The sequence below is a fragment of the Pinus tabuliformis genome, chromosome 4_2, assembly GCF_031772625.1.
Source record: "Pinus tabuliformis cultivar Carrire ecotype Pingquan chromosome 4_2, CPIR1, whole genome shotgun sequence".
Lineage (NCBI taxonomy): Eukaryota > Viridiplantae > Streptophyta > Pinopsida > Pinales > Pinaceae > Pinus > Pinus tabuliformis.
Window position 1 is genome coordinate 661,177,900 of NC_142304.1, and position 25,812 is coordinate 661,203,711.

A 25,812-nucleotide genomic window follows, 5' to 3' on the forward strand; every position below is an offset into this window, starting at 1 on the left:
TGTCACTCTTCAATTGAATTAGGGTAATACAATTCATTTGCAAGAAGTCCTATATGTACCTGATCTCAAAAAGGACTTGGTGTCCGTTTCAGCAATTGTAAAGACTGATATTAAATTTCAATCAGATTGACAGGTTTCTTTCGTAAAAATGTAAACACTGATATTAAATTTGAACAAGATTGACAGATTCCTTTTTGTAAAATTCTATCAATTTAATCGTATCAAATTAAATGCATTTGCATACCTGATTCTTTGTGTACCCGATTCTCCCATCTGGTGTCAATCACATTGCTCCAAATTTTCTAGTTCCGTTACCAAACCAACTGATTCCTCCCTGCCTATTTGGGATCAACCTCTGTGGTTCCCAGATCCAGAGAACTTCGAAATGGAAGTCCACTGGCCCCCGTGCCCAAAACTCCAAGAACAGTTGAAGATTTTCCAATTTTCAGTTCCAAAATTCAGCCCTTGGCTCATCCCTCAAATAGTTTGATTTTCCATCACCCTTCTCTGTATTTTTTTTCTTCCCCTTGAAATCCTCCTTCCTCTCTTTAAATAGTAGAGGTCCCTTCACCTCTACGTATCCGTTCACCGCCTTTATGAAAGGATATTATTTTTTTGTTAAGCGGTGGTTGCTTTGTCATGCTTCTTGCCTTTAATTGAATCAGATCCCCTTACAACATCGAGTGGTATCACTTTTTAATTATGACGGTTGGTACTTTAATTTATTAAATAGTATATGACCATAATGATTTTAAATATTAAATATTATTTTATGTTTATAACATATCAGGTTTAATAATAAGGTTTATGGGTTTAGTTTATTTAATATACATTTTGGGTTATATATGAGCTGGAAAACCTATGAATAAACTCAACTATATTTCTTACTAAATGTATATTCCTTCTATTTACGAGAATTAGGTATTTAATTAACACTTTTGATAATTAATTCATTTATCTTATATTTAGACATTCTCCATGAATAGTCAATATATATATACTAGTGCAATGTATATGATGCATGCATATGTAGCTATCATATGCATGCCTCACATGCATGCTAATATTACTATGATGTTCGTGTTTTGAGATGGGTTGTTACAACAATGGAGGACAAAGGCTACAAGGTAATCTTCATGGATGGCAAGATACGTGTATGGAAAAAGAATTTTAAGGAAGCTTTCGCTCTTGGGTTTCGAGTCGATTCATTATATCAGGTCGGAGGAAGTCTGCTGGGTGTCATGTCTTGTGACACATCACTTCAGCCTGAACTATGGCATCAGAGGTTTGCTCACCTTCATTATAAAGCTCTACCCAATGCAAGACACATGGTGACAGGGATGCCCGAGTTCCTAGAAGAGCAAGAAGGTGTATGTCCTGGATGTGCTGAAGGGAATCTCAAAAGGGGACCATTCCCCTCAAGCCAAAGCAGAACCTCTGATATATTGCAGTTGGTTCTCTCAGACATATCTCTTATGATCCCTGTGAACTCTTTGGGAGGATATTTATATTACCTCACTTTTACGGATGATTATTCTCGCAAGACTTGGATATACTTCTTGCAAAAGAAGGATGAAGTGTTCACTTGGTTTCGTCACTTCAAAGCCTTGATCGAAAATCAAACTGAAAAGAAGATCAAGATCTTAAGGACTGATAATGGGACTGAGTATGAATCCAATGAGTTCCATGACTTTTGCAAAGAGGCTGGCATTAAGAGGGAGACTACAACATTGTATACTCCTGAGCATAATGGTGTGGCGGAAAGGAAGAATCGTACGATTGTGGAAGCTGTCTGTGCTATGCTTCACGATCAAAGACTTCCAAAGTTTCAATGGGCGGAAGTTGCGAATATCGCCGTATATGTGCAAAATCGATGCCCTCATCAAGCATTGGGTTCTAAGACTCCCGAAGAGATGTTCACTGGTAAGAAACGTGACGTATCTCATTTTAGAATTTTTGGAAGTTTGGTGTATTTTCATGTGCCGAAGGAGAAGAGGAATAAATTGGGTGCATCTGGAAAGAAAGGAATCTTCGTGGGCTATAGCGAAAACACTAAGGGCTATAGAATCTATGTGGTTGGTCAAAGGGAAATCGAGATTAGCCATGATGTCACAATCTTCCTACTCAAAGGGGATTTAAAGAAGTTGACACCAGGGAACCGAAGGAAAAGGAAGATGAAACGATGCCTGATGTGGAAGAACCTATGGATCCTATTGATCCCCCTCTGCAAGAGCCTTCCTCTTCTAGGAAGAGGCCTTCCTGGCTTAGGGGGACACTTGATGAAGCTGAAGGGCACGCTGCACCCTGGGGAACCTTCCGGGAAAGTAAGAAGACGACTAGGTATCAGGGATACTTGACCATCATGAGCACGATCATCCAAAATGAGCCTTCTTCATTCGCATAAGCTGTCAAGAATCAAGTATGGAAGGATGCTATGACTGAGGAATATGAGTCCAGCATGAAAAGCGATGTTTGGGATGTGGTCCCCAGACCCAAGGACAAAGTAGTTGTCACTTCGAAATGGCTTTACAAGATAAAGCATGCAGTTGATGGAAGTACGGAAAAGTATAAGGCTCGTTTTGTCGCTCGTGGCTTCTCTCAGAAGGAAGGTATAGACTATGACAAGATATTTGCACCCGTTGCTCGATACACCACCATCTGCTCGATCATAGCCCTTGCTGCTTCGCAAGGATGGAACCTACATCAGATGGACGTCAAGACCGCATTCTTGCATGGTTCTATCAAAGAGGAGGTCTATGTGGAGCAACCCGAAGGATTTGAGATTCATGATCGAGAATATCATGTGTGTAGGTTGAAGAAGGCCCTCTATGGGCTGAAGCAAGCACCCCGAGTGTGGTATGAGATGATCGATAACTACTTGATGAAGCTGGGATTCACTAGGAGTGAAGCCGACCCTAACTTTTACTTTAAGGTTGAAGATGACAATCCTCTCATACTAGTGTTGTACGTTGACGACCTCTTTCTAACAGGTGCAAACCTCTCATTCACAGATGTAAGAGGGAGTTGGCTTCTGAATTTGAGATGAAGGACCTAGGACTGATGCACTATTTCCTCGGACTAGAAGTCTGGCAGAAGCCAGGGGAGATTTTCCTATCTCAAGGAAAATATGTGAAGATATTGGAGAGATTCGGTATGGTGCACTGTAAGCCCGTGACTACCCCGATGGAGCTTGAATTCAAGAAGTTAAGCAGTAGTGTTGCGGGACCCATTTTACGAAATGCTACTAAGTATCAACAACTCACCGGAGCATTGATGTTCTTGGTGAACTCTCGTCCGGATATATGTTTTGCAGTCAACATATGGTTGAGCCTCACCACTCATATTGGGTTGGTGCCAAGAATCTGTTGAGATATCTTCGAGTCAACATATGGTTGAGTCTCACCACTCATATTGGATTGGTGCCAAGAATCTATTGAGATATCTTCGTGGCACAATCACTCATGGGTTCAGATGCACTGCCGGAGATGTGAGACTACATGGATATACCGATGTTGATTGGGCAGGCAGTGTGGTGGACCGAAAGAGAACTTCTGGGTGCTGTTTCTCTTTGGGATCTGCCTCGATATCTTGGATGAGCAAGAAGCAGAAGTCAGTGGCTTTGTGCACAGCCGAGGTAGAGTACATTGCTGCTAGTATGGCCTCTTGTGAGGCGGTATGGTTGCAAAAGCTCTTCAGTGAGCTGTTTGGATTTACATTGGAACCCACTGTGATCTTGTGTGACAACCAGAGCGGGATTCGTTTATCAAAGAATCCTGTATTTCATGATCGCTCCAAGCATATCAATATCAGGTACCACTATATTCGGGATATGGTGTAGCGGGGAGCAATAAGGCTCCAACATATTGGTACAGATGAACAAGTCGCCGACATTTTGACGAAGCCCCTGGGAAAGGTCAAATTCTTGACTTTTCGAGAACGACTTGGTGTCGTTCAGAGACCCTCTTATGAGGGTCGAGTATGATGTATTGAGCTCTGGGAGCTCTAGGGGGCGCAGGGTACTTCTTGGAGTGACATGCGACCACAGGGTGAAAGGTTCAACCTTCCCCTGTGACACCCCATGGCGACTGTAGGACAGCATGATTAGTTCTCCTGTGGGCCAGGATGATTAGTTCTTCGTGGAAACTGCGGAACAAGATGATTAGTTCTCCTGTGGGCTAGGATGATTAGTTCTCTGTGGCGACTGTGGAACATGATGATTAGTTCTCCGTGGCGACTGTGGAACATGATGATTAGTTCTCCTATGGGCCAGGATGATTAGTTCTCCTGTGGCGACTGTTGGACAGGATGATTCGTTCTCCTGTGGACAGGATGATTAATTCTCCTATCGAGGCATCCTACCCATGCAGTTTGGGACTCATGGGAAGTACCTCTCATCTGATCAATGAGCAGGCAAATGAGATTAGGGACCATAGTAGTACTATCGATGGACGCATCGTTGTATCTACCATACTCCCTATGCTAGGATGACCTCCATTGATCTGGGATCAATGGTACTGATCTAGGATCAGTGAGAGTGGTATGACACACTCTGAGACTGACTTCAGGTCAGTGGAGGATGGTATGATACATCCTCGATCATTTTTTCTTCTTCATAGTTCGAGCAGAGCAGAGCAGAGTAGAGCAAGTCCAAGCAGTGCATTTGATGGCTGGGATAGTAGCGACGGTCAGACGGATTGCAGATGGAGTTCTCCCTAGTTGAGAGGGAGTGTTAAAATTGGTAACTAGGGCCAAAATCCATGTGGGTCACCTCATTTATGGCCGTTGATATTTTTCCTAGATTCCTCTTATTGAGAGGTGTAGGATTGATCAAAAGATCATCCGATTCCGACAAGTATTTATGGAGATATGAATTTATTTGTATTTACTTGACAAATTGTCAAGGTCGGCCAGCAGTTAAATGTGTGGCACACATGCCCAGTGAATCATATAAATACAAGAGAGGTTGATTCATTTTCTCATCATCTCATCTCACTCATTCTTCTCTCTCTCTCCTTAGCTTTGGGTTATACAAGGAGCAACTCACACGTGGGAGGAAGAAGCATGCATTAGGGCAAAGAGGACGTTGAAAGGAGGACGCAGAAGTTGCTAAATGTCTCTTTGACCTGCATTGACCAAGCGTTGACTCATCAAGGGTGTGGTTTTGGTGTGGCTGCCTATCCTAGGCAGGTTGCAGAAGTTGGCACAAAAATCGAGGCAATCTGTCCACAGGGTTGACCAGCATTGATTGCCCTAGTTTTGGGTAACAGGTTGACTTCAGTCAACAACAGTTGGACTGTGTTTTTGGTGCTATTCAAAGGTTGTTTCTTCAGGCTGTTCGAGGGCTAGTTGACCGAAAATTGACCAAGCATATTGGAGGTCAATTTCAACTCGTTTGACCAAGTTTGACTTTGTTGATCTAGGGCTTGTTGCTGCTGATATAAAATTACGGAATTCTGATTTTGTACTGTTTCTCTTTGTTGAACTATTGAAGATAAAAGAAGATTTGATCAAATGGTTTCCCTGCATTGGGGTTTGTCCCTGGCTAGCCATCACATCTTGTGTCTCTTGTCATGGCTTGTTTTCTATTGATCGTTTAATGTTCTATCTGCACTTTACTTAATGTATATGTGATTGCTAATCTGTGGCTAATAAGAAGAAAAGAAGTAAACTGCTCTTAGCATAGAACATACCATAATTTAACAAGAGACAACCACACAAAAAACACGAGTTTACCTTGGGAAAACCCACATGCTGGAAAAACCCAACAACCTTTTCCTTAGAGAAATCATCAAGCTCAACAGAGATACATCGGTCAAATACAAGGTCAAACAGACCAACAATAAAGTTAGGTCAAAATTGATCCAACTCCATCCTAGTCAAGTCATAAGTCTTCCCACTGAACATGATTTGATTAGGTTTGTTGCTGCCTCAAAAGATTTGATCTTGTCACAAAGATTATGATCAACATGGTGTTCCTTATATGCAATTCGATTATCTTCAGAATAATAACCTTCCTCAAAATAGTCCAACAGGCTGCCTCAAATTTGTCCAATGAGCAGCCACAAATTCGTCTTATTCTTAGCCTCATATCCATCTTCTTTCTACCTTAGATGATACGAGTTTCTTGTCTTGTCTCTCCCTCAGACCTTCACTTCCCTCAGAATTTTCCTTGCCTCAGATCTTCGCATGCTTCAGACCTTCGGCTTTCCTGGCCTCAAACGAATCAAATTGCTTGGCGTGGAGAAGGGTTAAATGATGTCTATATATAGTGTCTTGGGAGGTCGAATAGGTGCCTCTAGAAGTTGGGTTGACTTGACTAGGAGGCCGACTTGGCCTATTTTGGAGCCAAAAGCTCTATTTTCAAAAAAATGATTTTTCTTTTAAAAACTGACATGAAGAACATGTCTTTAATATTTTTCTTTTGACCATAGCATGAAAAACATGCTTTACAAAATACATCAATGACCAAAAACAATAATTATGAAGACCGACCATAGCTACAAAAATTCAACACTCCCTCTTAGCTAGGGAGGTATTCATAATGACTATCTAGATGTTCTCATGTTGACAGATTTCTCTAAGAAAAGGTTATAACAAATCCAAGTACCATAATTAGGTCAACAATTGTGACACATGGTAAAATAAGTTACCATAATCTGGTCAACAATATTGACATTGGGTACAATGATAACATCAACCAATTACCATAATTCGAGTCAACACTTCACACCTATTGTATATCCTCACCATAATTTGGGTCAGTGCTTCAAACACATGGTAAATTAATTGCATCAACTAATCACCATCATTCGGGTCAGTGCTTTAGACCTATGGTGTGTGCTCACCATAATTTGGGTCAGTACTTTAGACACATGGGATATCATTTAGCATACAACTAGTCACCATAATTCGGGTTGGTACCTAACACATGGCATCCAGACTAGTTTTGGTTCACGATCATTCGAGTCAATAACACATGGTGAATTGCCAAAGGCCAAACTCTAGCTGCACAATTCACGGCCCAATGTTAAATGAACATGATGCTCTAGGACCAGTCTTTTTCATTCAGGGCAACATAATAGACACAAGAAGAATAATTGTCCTCTTCCGAACCATTCTCCCTAATTCATGTCAATGTACTTGACATAGGGGTAATATCCCTAATTCGGATCAAAGTACTTGACATAGGGAGAATGTCAGTCTACGACGCTCTCTCATCAATACTCCCTCTCATTGAGAGAGGCACTCTCAACAAATCCAAGCTTGTCCTTGAAGTATAGCTAAAATTCACCCTAGGACAAAGGCTTTGCTAGCAATTTGTTATATTGTGGAATAATATTGAAGGCACTCTGCTTCTTTTTGTGCTACGACATGTCATCATGGTCGTCGCCTGTACTTGATCAAGACATTCCTGCAAGTAGCCTCTGAAGCCAAACTGCTTCTCAACTTTCCAATCCAGCTACAATATACTCAACCACTACAATACTAAGTGCAATAGATGACTACTTCATGCTCATTCAAGAAATTATAACAAAGCCCAAATGAAGCAATATCTCGATGAACTCTTCTTGTCTTCAACACTCTTTGCCCAATCTGAATCTGCAGTTGTATTTCACTTTTTGAGACAAATTTCAAATCATAACTGACTTTGTCATGACCAATTGTACCGTGTTGGTACTCCAACCTAGGTGAGCAACATGTTTTGGTTCGTAAAATTGGTCAATTACTTTCTTGTCACCCTGACTAGGTGCTCCCTCTCGCACTGAAACATATCTTCTTGTGGTAATTTTGGCTACTTCCTTAGCCACTGCTACCTTCCAACATATCAAATATCTATCATGCCAGAGTCAATTACATTCCATCATTTTGAACTCAGAAGTCTACTCCCTCTAAAGCTAAAATGAGGCTCTCTGATTACTCCCTATGATACAAAGGCAATTCTTTCTGCCACCACTCCTCCCTCTAACACGAGTCTTCAACTTCCACCAGAGACAAATTAAATAAGATCATCCAAGCCCAGGGTGTCTACTTGTGATAGCCCCCTTCAATCATGGGACTTCTTCTCATGTACCTCAAAGCGCTAAGGTAGCTTTATGTACAATTCTTTTTCTTCATTGAGAGAAACAATATCTGCATTTACTTGGTGCAATTTCAAAGCAATAATAATAATATAACAGAAGTGTACCTTACAACTGGAGCAAGTATTTACTTGTGATCCTCTCCCTCTTACTGTGAAAACCTTCTATTCTCAATTCTAGCTTTGTATTTGTCTATACTATTAACTGTTGTATGCCAGATCTTAAAGATCCATTTGGAAGTTACCATTGACTTCCCTTCAGCACAATCCATGTATACCTGAAACTTGTTGATCTGCCCACTCCCTCTGAGCTTGAATCTCATCTACTATAATATCTTTCAATACAGACTAGGATTCTGGGAAAATCCTCTTGTCACACGCTTTGCTTTGTTCTTCCACTTCTTTAATCTGCTGCCAAAACCTTGCAACTTCACTATTTACATGCAATCCTCACTAGGAGGCCATGGAAGAACAATTACAACCAAGCAAAGGATATATAGACAAGAGACTATCTAATAGTAAAAACAATGATAGTAATAATCAAAGTGAAGACATATAAAATTAAAATACTTATCTTATGAGGATTGTAGGAGAATGTCAGCTCCCTCTTGATCTTAGCTTCCTTGCATCTATTTTGCAACTTTATCATCAGCATGATGTCATTCCTTCCTTTCTAGGGATAGGGTTTCTTCTTTCAGAGAAAACGTCTAGATAGAGTTTTGTCTCCAAACCCTAGGTCTTCAATATCCTACAAAAAGTAATCTAGGGTTTACAAACCCTAGTTTTGTAACTCTTTGCAAGTCCAAGAGACTTTACAATACCCAAATGTTCAAAACTATAGAGTCCCCATGTTGAACATTACTTGCAATGATACTTTAACACATGTATTCTCAGTTAAACATCAACCCTCATCATAGAAGAAATAATAAGGGTACAAGAAGTCCTGCAAGTGACTCATCTTTCTAGAGAGAACTTCTTCAACCTTGAAAAGGAACTAGGCTTCTTTTTCATTGTAAGCTCAGAGGATTCACACACTCTTCAACAGTTAAACATCAACCCTAATCATAGAAGAAATAATAAGGGTACAACAAGTCCTTTAAGTGACTCATCTTTCTAGAGAGAACCTCTTCAACCTTGAAAAGGAACTAGGCTTCTTTTTCATTGTAAGCTCAGAGGATTCACACACTCTTCAACAGCTCTTGAAACATTTCTGGTAACTATGGCAAATTATCTTTCCATATCAAAATGTTCAAGACCATAGGACCTTCATGCCTTCTTTCATCAGATCTTGAAAAGTAACAAGGGTTTCAAGAGATTTGCTTCAAGCTTCTCCTTTCAAATGACCATCCTAACTTCATGAACTATTGAAATTGGATTACCATGCTTCTTTGTCATAATGCAAACCATCTTTTGCGCACTTGACATAGTATTTCCACAAGGTGACATGTTCTTAGATAAGAACCTTTATTTGATTAAGGTAGCTTGTATTTCAGAGAACTTGACTTCATAATTTCAAGTCACAATAATTTTCAGAAAGCGTTGGGGCATCTTGCAGGTTGGAACCTATAAACCAAGCAGTTGGAGCCTCCTTCAGTTGATGCTGAAAAAATGGAAGTTGGAGCTTCCTATTGATGTAAATTATTGAAAATACATATTATGAAGCATTTGGTGGTTTTTCTCCCAGAAGGGTTTCCGACTAAAATCTCTTGTGTCTTCTGTCTTTGATATTGTGCATTGTTGAATGGTGTTGTTGATTTATGTTTGATGTGATGCTAATAATAATTAATGCTCTGTGAAATTTAAAATGTACTAGTTGAAGAGAAATATTGATTCACCCCCCTCAGTGTTATCAAGATGGATCTGATGTAGCCTGCCATATCTGTTGAAATAAAGGTAGGCATTGCAACTATTCTACTTAAGCATGCCAAAACATAAAGTACCAAAGAACTGATTGCACAATACACTGACATGCTAGTACTCAATAGTCAACAAAGAAATTTCAGTTAAGTTTGTCAAAAAGAAGTAGATACAAAGTTCTCATCCAATTGCCAATTACATTGAGAATCCAGGTGTAAATAGCTAAACAAGTCTGATCTTCGCACTACTTGAGTTCATAGGATAACCCCAAGCTAGCATCCATACGATATAGTAAAATGGTTTTAGAAAGAGCACAAAGCATGATACACACATTAAAGTAGGTGTGTAAAGCATAATATGGTGTGAAAGTCATATACAGAACAAGATGTGCTATTCTTCTGCCCAAGCATGTACACAGGGCTCAACACAACTGAAACAAAATGTGAAAATGAATCTCCATGGTCACCAAAGAAAAATGTACAAATACAAAAGGAGACATTGAAGAAAGAATAGTTCATTATTGTGACAAAGTCTAAGTTATAAAGATAGAAAACTGAAAACAAGGTTGTTATGAATCAAATGATTCATTAACTGAGCAAAAGGAGTAGTTCAACTCTGTCTGGTCGGATCCAATACTGTTATAATTTTTATGTGCTCAAGTCGGCCTACCTTGAGATCAAGTAGGCAACTTGGCCTTCCTATAAACATGATGGCTCAGCTAGTATAAACAAACAACACATCTCCTCCATTTGCGCATCCAACTCGGCCAAGCAAGAGAAGATTAAGAAGCTCAGACCTGAGGAAGAGAGATATGGTTCATATCTCATGAACCAAGAAGCAAGTTAAGGGAAATCGTTTGTGTTTTTATCTCTGGTGTTTGGATCAAGGTTTATTGGTGGGTTTCAGATTAGTTCTTGAAGCTACTTTTGCTATATTTCTTTGTTGCATCTTTTGGAGAATTCAGACTTGCATACCTCTTTTCTTTTTGCTTTAACTCACTGTGGAGCTCTGAAATTTGGCCACTTTGGAACAGAGAATTCAGTCACTGTGGAGCTTTAAAATTTGGCCACTTTGGAACAGAGAATTTGGTCACTGTGGAGCTTTGGAATTCGACCTCTTTGGAGTAGCGAACTCGGTCATTATGGAGCTCTGAATTCAGCCTTTTGAAGCAGAACATTTGGCCTTTATAGAGCACAGAACTTGGCCTAATTATCAGCCTTTGTGAAGGACAGAACTTGGACCTGTGGAGTGGAAAATTCAGACCTGTATAGCTCGACCTGTGGAGCAGATTCTCTGCTCTAGACTAGGGCATATCTGTAATATCTTTGACCAAGATCTTTTGGAAGAATTCAGACCAGTTAATATTTTTGACCAAGCGTATTTGGGGAGCTAATTGAATATAGTCCTTGAGCAAACTTGGAGTGATTGTTACAACAGACCTGAAGACACCTGTGAAGGTAGACTTGGAGCATCCTTTGAGCAGACCCTGAAGAATGAGGGATTGCTTTTTTGAAGGAGATCCTTGACCAAGACATTGAAGAATGAAGAAACATCTTTTGAAGCAGATCTTAAAGAAGTGAAGGAATGTTTCTTAGAGTAGATCCTTGACCAGACCGTGAGGAATGAAGAAGTGTCTTTTGGAGCAGAACTTTGACTAGACCTCAAAGTGTGAAGAAGTGACTTTGGAGTAGCAATTGAAGAGATCTTGGAAAATATTTGAGATACCTTGAAGAAAGTACTTTGAAAAGGTTGGAGCCTAAATTAGATTGAGAGGATTGGAGTCCTCATTCAAGGTTGGAGCCTTGAGAGAGACCAGGTTGGAGCCTGGATTTAAAATTGAGGATTGGAGTCCTCATACAAGGTTGGAGCCTGGATTGATATTTAAGGATTGGAGTCCTCATTTAAGGTTGGAGCCTTGAAGAAGTTGGAGATTTTGTTGTACATGTTGAAGAGGATTGGAGTCCTCACTTTCTTTATTAATAAAATTATTTTTTTATTTATGTGTTCTGGTATATTGTGTTTCTAATCAAAGAAAAATCTTAACTAGCTAATTAACAATTGAAAGAAATATTGATTCACCCCCACTCTTAGCATTTCCAACAATTTTGTGGTCTTGAATTTACCATGGACCTAGATTCGATAATCTACAGAATGATGCCTTTCCAACGATGCAAGAATTGCCTCAATTGAAGCTCATATGATAAAGTTATGCTTCTTGAAAGTTGACCTATTGTGATAGACCACCATAATTCAAGAGGATTCAGTGTCAACCCCCGTTACTCATTGAAAAGGGGCTAACCACATGGGGACTACAAAGAAGACTCTAGAAGGGTCGTGTTATAATTCACGTTGATGGTTTAATTGGTAAAATCTAACCGCTAGTTAGCAATCGAGATATGTTATAATTGGGCCACTAGGAGGAAAAGGTGTTCCATTCTATTTGCTTACATTGTTTTCCATAGTAGAACATAGTAGTTGAGCATGGATAGAGAGAGAGCATAACAGAGGGGGTTTGTGTCATGTAGCAAGTTAACAACCCATGGGCCATAGGTCTCAGGGAACTCTATAGACTCTAGAGAGTGCATTCTCCTTTGTACTTGCGTCAATTCCAATCCAAACAAAAGAAAGTAGAACAACCTCACCTTATAGGTGGATTTTCTCTTGTAAGGGTTTTCCAGAGCATATCTTGGTTTTCAATGGGTTTTGTGAGTAATTATATTTAACTGTTCTCTATTTTCTTTATATCGTCTATTGCATGCATAAATAGGAAATCTGGAATCTAAAAGGAATTAACCTTTCATAGTATAGATTTTAGTTTACTTTTACAAAAGTGTTGTGATGAACTGTCCAGTCTAATATCCGTGGCAGTTTACAGATCATTTGGCTTTCCTATTAGCATCATTGGGGGATTTATCTTTTGCCAAGGTAATTTGATCCAATCCTTTACTTTTTAGTACATCCTTTGTGTGGGATTTCCATGAGAAGCAATTGATATTGATAAGCAAAAGTTCACTTGGAGTGGCCATATTAAAATATGCAGATCATATCGATTAAAAAGCTGAAACTGAAGCTCTTGAAAAAATAGGTCATTTAGAATAAACGAAACGAAAAACAAACTTCAGATGTGAAAGTTATGCCCCTAAAAGAAAAGAAAAAAAGGGGAAAAAACATTAATGATAACAAAGAGCCACGTGTTAAGTAGAAGTTGGGCAATGTGTTGATGGATGTTGCTAAAAAATAGAAAAAATATTTTTCATCACTATCTTTCCTAATAATCACACTTTTACAAATAAGTTACTTTCTGGCGATGAAATTACTTTATAAATGACAGTTGTATGCAAAAAGTAACAAAAAAAATATTAAAGTTATTTTATAGTGATTCACTTTTATAATACAAGTGAAATACACTTTACAATAAAGTTATCGAATAACTCAAGTTTGCATGAACTTTTTCAAAAAGTAAATCACAAAAAGAGATTTGAACTCAAAACCTCTTACTAAATAAAGTAACTTTCAACCAAGTGTGTTAGTACAAAATACATAACAATACTAATGGAGGAGGATGGGGTTGTTGTTGTTGGGGCTTTGCCTTGAAGTGCATGTTTGCCAATAAAAACATGTTTATCCAAAAAAAACAATAGATTGGAAAAATAAAATAAAACTCAATAACAACACACAAAACAGATGACAGAGCAAATGTTGGCCGAAAAGAGTAGAGAACTAGGAAGAAAAATAGAAAAACAAAATATGAACTTTGTAAAAAAATTGAAGGGGTGTATTCAAACTATATTCCTTCAATTTTGACAAGAAAAGTTGTATCTTGGGAGAATAGACACTTTCTCAGATGAAATGAAAATCGTTCGTAACTGAAAGTAGTGCTCCAAACACAATAGTACAGACTGTTCAGACCAGAAATGTACGAAAATACAAAAATAGTAAATCTTGGAAATGCAGTGACACGTGCTAAAGATCTTGATCAATAATGGGAGTAGCTCTTTAAATGTGCTCCGATACCTTGTTTAGGAAAATAGGATATTGTGCATAGGACAAACGCCCTAAGTAACCACTCACAGAACTAATCAAAGATCATAACACCAATACTTTTACATGGTTTAAACCATCTAAGAGGGAAACACTCTGGCCCTAGCCAATGTGGCCACTTGAGGCAATTTTATTAATGCAAAAGAAGATTTGTACATAAGAGAGTTTCTCACAATCAATCATCAACATGACCTTCTATGCTCTTTAAATAGAGATCATGGACCAATTTGGTGTTAAGCCATGGATCAATAGTCTTTAATATCGAGGAGAATATGATCCTCGGATCATTCTATGTCTAAAACATATTGTGATTGTCAGATTACCATGCAATTAATGCATACTAAAAAAACACACTTGCCTAATAGACTCATTAGACCAAGTTGAACTTAATTGACTCCCAAGTGTCTAAATATCTTAACGCACACACACCCACACATATATATATAATATTCAATTTTGTTTGTGGGAGAAGGGACCACCTCCACACAGTGATTTGATTGCTAAAGTCTATGGAGGTATACATACTCTACCCCTCTGGATTTTAACATGTGATTTCTTAAGAGGAAACACATGCTTTTAAACATTAGGCCCACCCAAGGTGTATAACGTTCTCATGTCTCGTGACCTAGATCCAAAGAGATTTAGTGAAGCCAGACTCCCAAAAGATATGCTTCCCTTGGTCACTTGGATTTTTGTACTGTGGACACTGTATGTTTGAGGGACTGGCTATGAATGCTAAATGTATTCTAAGACAGTTGGTACTCATTGGAAAATTCTCTTGCTAAATGGATTCTTAAAGGCTTGATGCTCATTGGGCCTCTCATTTGTAGTGCTGAAGGAAACTTCACGGTGGCTGACATTGTGTGCACCTCAGACTTCACTATTGAAAATTCTCTTATGCTTAAGAGAATCTTGAAAGCATGGCATGCATGTCAAATGCAGGACCCTGGAATGTTGATGTACAGCCCAAGTAGTCTGTTTTTATGCAGCCTTGGGCGTCATTCTCTAAGAAAAATGCAAATAACATTTTCCATTGCCACCATATTTTGTTGCTTCCTGTCCGTCAGGCAATTCTAGTAGGATATTTGCTGAGCAAATAAATATGGAAACAAATTTCTGCCATCAGTGCCTGATTTAAATGTTTAAACCTGTAACATCCCATCATTTGCGGTTCTGAGATAATAGACAGTAAAAGGTGAGTTTTGCACATGGACCTGTACTAAATGTGTACTAATTCCTTGTACATATAACATATATATTGTGTATGCTAGGATTAAATAAGTGTTCCTTATTCAATCCGACAGTAAAAGGTGAGTTTTGCACATGGACCTGTACTAAATGTGTACTAATTCCTTGTACATATAACATATATATTGTGTATGCTAGGATTAAATAAGTGTTCCTTATTCAATCCTTTTCCCTGTCTCTCGACGGTGTTGGAAATTTTCAAATGTTGTGATTCATAATTTCATACAGCGATGCTTTTGTTAGCTGATGGTTTTGTAATCTGAAGAATAGCGAGGGGTAATAAAATGAACTTGTTTGTGTAGCCCTTTCCTTCATCCTTGTAAATGACAATATTGTTAAAATAAGCTAATTACTCTTGCATGAGGAGTTGGCTAAAATTAGAGAGTCAGTTAACTAATTGTTGAGGTTTGAGAGTTGGAGTGTTGAGTCAAGTCGAGTTAAGTGATAGACGACTTTATTGTGTGGTTGCATGTCAAAATATTTTAGGGAAGTCGCTAGTTGGAAAAGTTTAAATACCCTTCACCGGGTTCATTGTAAGTATCAAGTTTTGTGTGATCAATAGAAGAGCCGTAGCTCGTGTATTTGTGTGTGAATTTGTGTTTTGTCTACTCTGCCTTTCCAACAAATTGGTATCAAAGGGAGGTTACAAAGAGCGCCAGAGAGCGGATTAGCAGCAATCCGTGTGAGAGGAGAAAAATATATTTTTTCTCGTAGTTAACGCTAGAACGCACCTTGTAAACTGTATACAGGGCATTATAATGCAGGCTTGTGTCAGTAAGCACCGCGTTACAAGAGGTGGACTTACACCATTCCGGAAGCACGCGGTTTCCTTTGACGTGCGCAGCGTTAGCTCACTAATGTGGGCTACCTTCATGTATAGAGCATTAGTACGCAGGCCTCAAGCAATCACGACCGCATAAACCAAGTCAAGAGCAATTTTTCAAAAGGGCACGAAAATTTGCTTAAAGAGAGTCATGTAAGTTTGTTGACTCAAAAAAAGGGGTTTGACTCACAAAAGTTTGTTAAGGAGTCACGTAAGTTTTAAAGGAGTCAGGTTAAAGTGTTTTTTGAATTCGAAAAGGGGTTTCTGAATAGTTTTTTTTTTTTTTTTTTGAAGAAAGTTTTTTTTAATAAAAAAACAAAATTTGTTGGAATTTATTAGAAAGGAGAGATTTTGAAAAGTTAAAAATAAAAAAATAAAATAAAAAAATAAAAAATTATTGGAAATGATTTTTTTTTTTGTTTCTCAAGAGAATAGAAAAAAGGTTTTATTTGAAGAGGTTTTTTTTGGGTTTTGTAAAAGCCCATTCATAATATTCTGGTGGTTTATCAAGCATGACATGTTTTTGGGTGAAGATTGTGCCTTATGGGGCGCATATTGAAAATCATATTTTTTTTCGGGGGCGATATGGAAGATAGCCTCATGCAATCAAGAAAGAAACCATAAGACAAAGGAAAGACCGCAGTCAAGGGTCGCAAAGCGCGATTGAAGCATATGAAGAAAAGAAATCGAAAAGAAGAGGCAAATATTGTTGCCATGGTTAGAGAGCTTCACGTCGCAGCTGAGGAACTGAGAAGTCTAGTAGAAGACAAAGAAGAAATCAAGGGTGATTGGAGTAGCTTTGATTTTCTACCACCTCTTATGTTTACAGTATGTGATGCTTTAGCAATGAATTTTATAAAACAAACATTGGGTGAGAAGTGTTTGTGCAAGGTAGCAAAAGCTACAACTTCCAAGGAAACATGGAAGTTCCTGAAAGAAGAGTTTGGTGCAAAGGGGAGTGACATGCAACCACAGGTTATGTCACAAGCAAAGAAGTCAGCGACAGATCTGAGAGTTTATGAGAAAGACTCTGGGAGAAAAACAGAGCTTGGAGAATCCCACTCAAAAGTGGATGATGGTTATCAAGACCATAAAATTGAAACCCATTATGTAAGCATGCATATGGATGAAGGAGATGCAGTAAAGATTGCAGAGAGAGAAGTTGAAGCCTCTGTGTGTGAAACAGAGCAAGAGAAAATAAATGCTCAGGGACTCCACTGTGATGTGGATAATACAGATGATGGTGAATCCCACTGTGATGAGACACATGTGGATGATGACTGCAAAGTGATATGTGAATTGGTGAATCCAGCCACAGCTGATGGATTTGGTGAAGTTGAAATTGTCAATGAGCATAGGAATGCTCGGATATCCCACCATAGTGTGGATGAACATTATGTTGATGATATGTGTGGTTTCTTTTTTGAAACTGGGATTGATTGTGGAAATATAGTAAGTGCAATGTTTGATGAAGAATTGAAGGTTGAAGTTGCCACAGTAGAAGCAAGATATGAAGTAGTTGGAAGTGCTCATGAAGTAGTATGTCTTCTAGCAGCAGTTGATGATCATGAACAGGATAAAGTGATTGAAGAATTTTTGATGAGAATATTCACTAACAACATAACAGTGGAAGAAAACCTCCATGTAGTTGAAAAGAAGGCAGATGTAGAGAAGGAAGCTCTCACTGAAGAGAGTCATAATAAAGATGTTTTTAACATTGTTTTTTAACATGCAGGTGTTCAAAATAGCATAGGCGAAAAAGTTGAAGTGAGGTTGTTAATAAATTTGATGTTGATTTGAAGCTCATTGAAGAATGGATTCAAAAATCAATAGAACAAATTGATACGAGTCTTAAAGAAGCAATTGGAATAAAAGAATTGAATGAAATGGTGAATGTTGATTTTGAGTGTGCAGATTACAGGGAAAAGACAATAGTACATGATGATGAAAGTGAAAAGAATGATATGAAAGACAAAGATGAATGCATTGAAACGATTTTTTAGCAATGGAGTCAAGAAGAGATAAGATTTTGCTATCAAGAAATATGGCAGAAAGAAAGTTAGGAATATGAAGCGCAAGAAACAAAGCAAAGAAGACAGTTTGAAGATGCAATGTTGTGGCAGCAGTCCATGGTTGAATGAATATTTGAAGAGGAAGGTGTAGTAGACAAGATCAGATTGTGTTTCAGCACAAATTCAAGAAAAGTCAAAGAAAAATTGCAACAGCAGCAAGTAAAGAAATATGGAGCCTACAACAAGAACCCACAACAGAGAATGAAGCAATTTCGAGGATATAAAATTTGGAAGAAGAGAAAAATAAAATGCAAAATTGTGAAAGTCTTGAGTGATTGTAAGCCTAGCTAAGACATAGACCAGCAAGCACGTTTCAGTGATAATTGAGTCAATTTGTATTGTAAGCATAGCAGGCATAGTTGTGTTATGTTGATTCATGTTGAGTCATACGGTTGTAATTAAGGGGGAGTGTTAAAATAAGCTAATTACTCCCGCATGAGGAGTTGGCTAATATTAGAGAGTCAGTTAACTAATTGTTGAGGGTTGAGTGTTGGAGTGTTGAGTCAAGTCGAGTTAAGTGATAAATGACTTTTAGTGTGTGGATGCATGTCAAGATATTTTAGGCAAGTCGCTAGTTGGAAAAGGTTAAATAGTAAATACCTTCACCGGGTTCATTGTAAGTATTAAGCTTTGATCAATAGAAGAGCCGCAACTCGTGTATTTGTGTGTGAATTTGTGTTTTGTCTACTCTGTTTTTCCAACAAATATCAAGTTCACTGTTTGTTGCTTTAATTCCAGGAAGCTATAGCAAGTCATACAATAAATGCCATTGTTTCCAAGGATCCGGTTGTGCGAAAATCAGAGGTCAGTTATAGCACTGCACAATGTGATGTCCTTGTGCCTTTACATATGACATTTGTATAATTTCTGTATTTTTGTATTGTTTATGGGTACACGACTTGCTAGAGAGAAAACAGAAAAGCTTATCCTTCAAATTAATATGGTAAGTGTGTTAACTTGTGATTGTCTTTTTTCTGATGTATGCAGGACCTGAAATATGCAGACAAAAGGAAAACTCAAGCACGACGCCCCTTGAGCAGCTTAATTATGATCAAGCCACAAGCAAAAAAAATAAAAATGGATTCAGAGAAGAGTAGTGAACATGCTGAGTTATCTAAAATGCTGGATGGAGCTGAGAAAATTCCAGCAAAGGATGAGCCAAAGAAACAGGAATTAGTCACGGGTGGTACTGATACCGGACTTATGGCACTGGTATCTTACAGTGATGAAAGTGATGAGGATGCAGAATAATTGTTTAGAAGTCAAATATCTTGTTTTTTCCATGTCATTTCCCTGTGTTATGCATAAACACTTCTTCATGGGCATGTAATGCCTTCATTACGTTCTTGTTAGAGATGTCTGCAAGTAAATTATCTCTTCTGGGTATGTTGTGTTCATCTGTTATCTACGCTGCTTGCCTGATTACGTTATCTGAGATCTCATTGATATAATCAAATACATGAAAATCACAACCAGGCAATTCACTGTCTATTCTTTTTAGTTAAATGCCATGAAATACAAGGCAGCCTTGAATTATTTTTCCTCTAAACATCAAAAGAGCTAACAGCCAATGTTGGCTTTCAGGTATGTTTTTTTCATTTGATGTGCCAAAATTCAACAATTGTATGCATTATTTTACCTTGAATTTTAAAGAAAGAAGGAAACGCTGATGAATAATGCAATTTCAATCTTGCACAGCCTCTTCCATCGTTACTGAGATTCAAGCTTGTTTGTGAAGAAGAGGTTGGCATTCCTTAAATCATATTTGTGTGTTACTTATCGAGACAATGCAAATCATATCTTGCAATTTACATTTCATCTCAAGGAGAATAACGAGTTTTCAAACATATGATTTCAATACATGCAGAGTAGTTTGGTTGTGGAAAAGGTCTGTACAAGGGAGTTCTTATTGAAATTTCAGCTTCTACACCCAATGAAAGAAAATCTAAAGAACACCCTTTGGTTGGTGGCTTGAAGGACAAATTCTTTAGTTTGAAATTTTGTACTTACACAAGGCTAACAATGGAGAGAAATTGGTGCTGCCTAATTTTATCTTTATCTACGAAATTGAATATGTTATGTTAATGCACAAAATTTTGGTTGCAAGGAACAAGAAATGCATTGGATAGCATACTTCTTTATAATCAGGATTGTGCAAATTTTGAAAGCGATCTGAACAAGGTTAACATAGTGTGCTCTATGTTTCTTTGTAATATGCCATTCTTTAACAAAATTTTTGCAATGCTTTTTATATCATTGTATTGGAACCTAATTAAAATTTAGCTTGTGTTTTTCTTATCTAAGTCAGGGTATATAGTAGATTTGTTAGTGCATGTGTACTTTCTGTTTGCTTGTGAACGTCGTTATTTCTCAAAATGTTTGCATTGTGTTGAAATAAATACTTTTACCCTAACTAATTTAAAGAATTGGGATGTATTAAAAATCATAACACTGACACTGAATACCTCAAAGGTGCTTCAATGTGATGGATTTTCAGAATATCTCCATGGTAGTAAGTTTTTTAATTTCTGAGATGTTTTATTACAAGTTGATATTGTTGAAATTACGATGCTCTATGTTGTAACAATCACTTATTACAAAACTTTTTTATGTTGCAATATTAGATAAACAATTGTAGATAGAACATAAATCAAATGCACAATAGAAGACAACCAAGAATACAATGAGACACTGAGGATTTAGGTCCAATGACCAGTGCACAACTTATTAGGGGAAAACCCAACCAGATTCTTTTTCTATTAGAAATCAATTGTTAAATAGAGATACAAAGTGCAATGAGAAATCAAGAGAATGAATAAATTCACCCAAATATGAACAAGTTGTAGCATGAAGATCACTGGTAGCTGCAATAGATACACACATTGAACCAACCTTCCCTTCAATGGAATCAACACTGAAGCATTGAATCAACTTTGGCTCACCAAGTTTTGCTCTTACTTTCCAAGTCTCTCTCTCACAATCTTCTTCAACTCTCTCCTGTTGGAAAATGTAACTAGGTTTGGTCTTCATTATTGTACTTGAGTCAAATGTAATATATTTGTCAAAAGAAATTGAAAAGAATTTTATTATTAATTTGAATTGACTTATTAAAGCATGTGTTTCATGTTTGGGTCAATTATGGGTCAAGCCTCCATTGTAGGCTTTAGGTTGTTGTCAAGGTCATTTATTGTTTGGTCAAAGACTCCTCCATCAAGTCATCCTCTTCAGCAAGTCATCAAGTCGACCGCTTCATCAATGTCTTCAAGGCGGCCTCTTCAAGTCGGCCTAAAATAAATCATCTTCAAGCTAATATATTCATGTTAGCATTATAACAATGGCACATCTTTTGATAATGTCATGTCAGCTCATTTGTATGGTCGCACTACTATATATACAGGCATAAGGTCTTCGCATTTCTCTCACCATAGAAAAGTTAGGATTTCAAAGAAGGAGATTCATTGCTAGAACAGAGGATAGATGTTCTCATTTCAGAGGTAATATTTCGGTGATATCACAAGAATGTTCTCAGTGCAATCATAAGAATTCAGATTATAGAGGAGGTCTCGGTGTCACTACAGAAGCTCAAAAAAGGACGTTTCAGTGTCACTATAGTGAGTAAGTTCGTATGATTTCGGTATCATTGTTGAAAAGAGTGATGGACATGTCTTTGTTGAATTGTGAAAGATAAGCTCAACAATACAATGGATACTTTTTGTGATGCATCACAATAAAGGCTTCAGTACTACCACATAATGAAGAATTTGATGCTACCACAGTGTGAAGGATTGACCACAGTCAAGGTCTCGGTGCTATTACAGTTTCAAGGATGACTTGATGGAAGATGTCTTGGTTCTGATTGTAAGGGTCTTGGTTGTCTCATCTTTTGAATCTACCAAAGGAAGAACTTGTGACTAAGTTTTCCCCTCAAGGGGGGTTTTTCCCTGGCAACGTGCCTACATCTTGTGTTCTCATCTATTTGTTACTTGGCATTAATCTTGATGATAAGAAAATAAATTAAAAGATCTAACACTAATAACGAAAACATCACAAGTTAATGTCATAATAAGGGAAATCGTTTAACTGCCAATTCATTAGATTACCCAACATGGTATCAGAGTTATGGTCAAGGTCAAATTGAAGATCACTTTGAAGTATTCTAAGTGAAAATATATGTTTGCATTGAAGATCAAGTTCAAGATCCTAAGGACATTTCTAGGCAAATTTGTTGAGCTATCTTGAAAGGATGAAACTAGTCCATTCACCATATTGAAGACATCAAGTATGAAGGAGAAAGAAGTTCAAATCTTTTCCAAAATGGAGTCTTAACATTTTCGGTGAAGGCACAATATGGAATTTTTGGTAAAGGAACAATATGGACATTTTCGGTAAAGGCACAATATGGACATTTTGGTAAAGGCACAATATGGACATTTCGGTCAAGGCACAAATAAAGACATAACTTCGTTATATAAGCTCATATGACTTTCGGTGGAATTAAGTGACCTCAGTTCAATGTCATAGTAGATGCATTTCGGTGGAGTTTCAGTGTAATAGTGGAAGATGAAATGTTTTAGGGCTGCCTCCATAGTGACAAAGATCTCAGACTTAGTGCCATTGAAGTGATATGATCTCGTGAAGAAGAATAACTGAGATAACTAGTTCGAATAAAATGTTTAGCTGCCATTAAAAGGAGCTCGAATAAGGTGGAAAGATGATCTCTATGCTTCCATAGTTCGGTGAGATACTCCTACAATTCGATGTTATGCTCTAATTTGATAGTATTCTCCCTCAATTTGGTGCTATTTCAAATCGGTATTATCATAATGAAGAAATCTCAGTCATCACAAGAACAAAGCACAAAATAAGGCACCTTAATAAACTGCGTCATCACATAAAGAATTCAAAATCTGTCCTAAGGTAAATAACATTGATAGTCCAAGGAACCAGCTTGAAGAAAGGACTCTTTGAGGATCTAAGGACAAGGAACCAAGTAGGTATTGTTATTACAAGAAGTTACCAAATTAGAGGTATGTATGTTATTCTAAATGATTCTTGCTTATCGTTAGACTAGGATAAAGATTGCAATCCCTAGATAACTTACATCCTTATCTTCTAAGGTTTTTCTAGGATATCAAATAAAAGGTCCCACTAATGTTTGAAAGATTCCCTCCTCCATGATTATGTAGAAGGTCTAACTTAAGAAATTAAATTATGTCTTTGGTATCACATGTTGTTCTTGTAAGTATGTTCTATAGGTATAAAAGATGATGGCTTAACATTTCAAGGAATCCTTAGCAAGTTTTCCAAGAAACATCCCCAGGTATGTCTCAAACCATACACCTTACAAGATTCTCTTAAAGTATGATCATCTTATTTTTGAAATTTTGCATTACATGACTAACATCGTTATGTTTAGCCTTGAATCATAATGATTCTTGTTTTGGGTGATTCATCACTTGATAAATTTACCCATCCTCATATTCTTAATTGATTATACAGAACCCTAGATAGGTTCTCTAGAAAACCCTAACCTAAGGGTATGTTAACATCTGAAACACTAAAAACTGCTTAAGGTTATTGTGACATGCTATTTGAAGTTTTCGTTGATGGTGTCATGCTTGGGATTTCGATATGATCATGAAATCTTAACTTGTTAGGGTTGAATGATGTTTGTTTAAGATCCTAAACCTTTGAAATTTTGGAATAGTAGGGTTTGCTTTGCTATGTTATGAAACCTTAGATATTTAGGGTTTGGTTGGGTCTATAAGCAAAACCATTAGAGCCCTAGGAATGAAACCCTAGGTATGTATTCATTTAGTTGAAACCCTACCCTGTTCTAGGTCGATATATGTCTAACATATTAATATTGCCTGACATATGATGTGCTTATGTTATGTTGGTGAATTCCTAGATATATGTGTTGACCTAAGTGTTAATGATCATGAGTCCTAGGGTTTGGAAACACGCCCTAGTCAAAGTTTGATGGTCTAGGATGATGTTTGGAAAATCTAGGGTTTAGCAGCTAAAACCCTAGTAGCAGTTAAATTCTCTATTATGTATAATCGTCTGCAATTTATGAATCTGTATAGTGATTGCTAAGAAGTTGAAGATGAAAACCTAGGGTTTATATCAAACTCTAGTAGATGCTAGTCATGATGTTGATTAAGTTGTGATTGGTTTTGATTGTTCAAGCGCATGTATGAAATCTAGGATGTGTGAAATCTTAGTGAGGAGTCTAACATATGAATTTTGAAAGTTGTTAAATTCATTGATTTGATCTGTTTCTAGGGTTTTCTATATGAAAGAACTTGTCGTTGAAAGACTATTGGAACACTAGAATAATGAGTTTGAAATATTGATGAGTTATGAATGTGATTTAGGGTTTGTAACTAAAACTGGGCAAGAAGTTGAAGTATAGTCTCTTGTTGATTATTTTGGAAAAGTCTAAATGCTTCCGCTATTATAAGTTTTGATATGGCTAACTTCATGCTTCTATAATTTTGATTGTACTTTCTATTTAAGTTTTGCAGGTACATCATCTTCAAGTTGGCAAAGATGATCGTAAGTAAAGTTGATGTGATAAGCATGATATATGAATCACTGATAAGAAGGTGGAAGCCATGAAAGATTCTCTGATGTCGTAAAGAAGAAGTAGAACTCCCTAAGTTAAGAGGGAGTGTGGATGAAATCTCCCTAGGTTAAGAGGGAGCCTAGATGAAATCTCCCTAGGATAAGAGGATCTGTGAGAATATTCCTTGTACAAAAATTATTAGATCCTCTTTGATTAAGAGGGAGTGAAAGATATGGTTCTCTACTTCATGTGCCATGCACTAGACCAGGACTAACATCCGTAAGTTTTAGTAAAGGCCATGAATGAGAGAAGGAAATTGGAGAATGCATTTTGAGGTGTTGTTGAAAGAAGGAAAGCAAGATCTGATTGAAGAATATGTTGTTGCATATGAAGTAGGAAAGGAAAGTGTATGATTAAGGAATCTTTTGTCAAAAGATTCAGTTGATAGTCCTACTATGAAAAGTTGAAAAGCAACATCAAGTTGTCTGGAAGACCCCAGAGGCTGTATTTGCTTATGTACATGTGAAGGTATATTATTGATTGGGGTTGTGTTTGTACAGTTAAATCTCTCGAAGGTTTTGATAGCATGTTGATTACCGATCAGTTTGATCAGGAGAGATTTGTTCTTGATTTGCGAGATCAAGGGGTGTTGAGGCTTTGTAAGTGAAGCATTGCCTGGGAGGACATCTAGTCGACACTTTGTGTTGATGTCTGAGTCCCGAAGTTGGAAGGGTGGTGTTGGTCATTGAGTTTTGACACACACTTGGATCTTTGGGTTGATGGTTAGCAAGTAACCCTGATGGTACCTAGAGAGGCTGAAAGCTTGAGTCCATCTTAGTCCCACTCGGATAGATTGCCCTGGTTAGGGATCTAGTCTGTGGCATTGTGGTGCTTAAATTGTTGAGACTAATGAATAGATTTCCCTGTTCAGGAATCTAGTCCATGGCATTGTGGTGCCTAAAATTATTCATAGAGGATGTGTTGAGATCTTCCATGTACCTCTTTGATTATATATAAATATGAATACCTCCCTAGTTAAGAGGGAGTGTTGGAAAATGTAACCAAGTTTAGTCTTCATTATTGTACTTGAGTCAAATATAATATATTTGTCAAAAGAAAGTGA

At 37.5% G+C, this 25,812-nt stretch overlaps 1 protein-coding gene across 5 annotated transcripts in view; it reads left to right on the forward strand.

Moving 5' to 3' along the window:
- LOC149171143 (NEFA-interacting nuclear protein) overlaps window positions 1–20,165 on the forward strand; it is a 221,513-nt gene extending 201,348 nt beyond the window's left edge. For 2 of the 5 annotated variants that reach the window (XM_089424031.1, XM_089424032.1), the window contains exons 6-7: window positions 18,857–18,922; window positions 19,106–20,165. In XM_089424031.1, coding sequence (XP_089280157.1) covers window positions 18,857–18,922; window positions 19,106–19,369 — 330 coding nt within the window. In that variant the 3' untranslated portion in view covers window positions 19,370–20,165. The remainder of the gene's footprint in view (window positions 1–18,856; window positions 18,923–19,105) is intronic. The other 3 variants (XR_016259013.1, XR_016259011.1, XR_016259012.1) reach the window with 3 other exon arrangements.
- The last annotated feature ends 5,647 nt before the right edge of the window (window positions 20,166–25,812 follow it).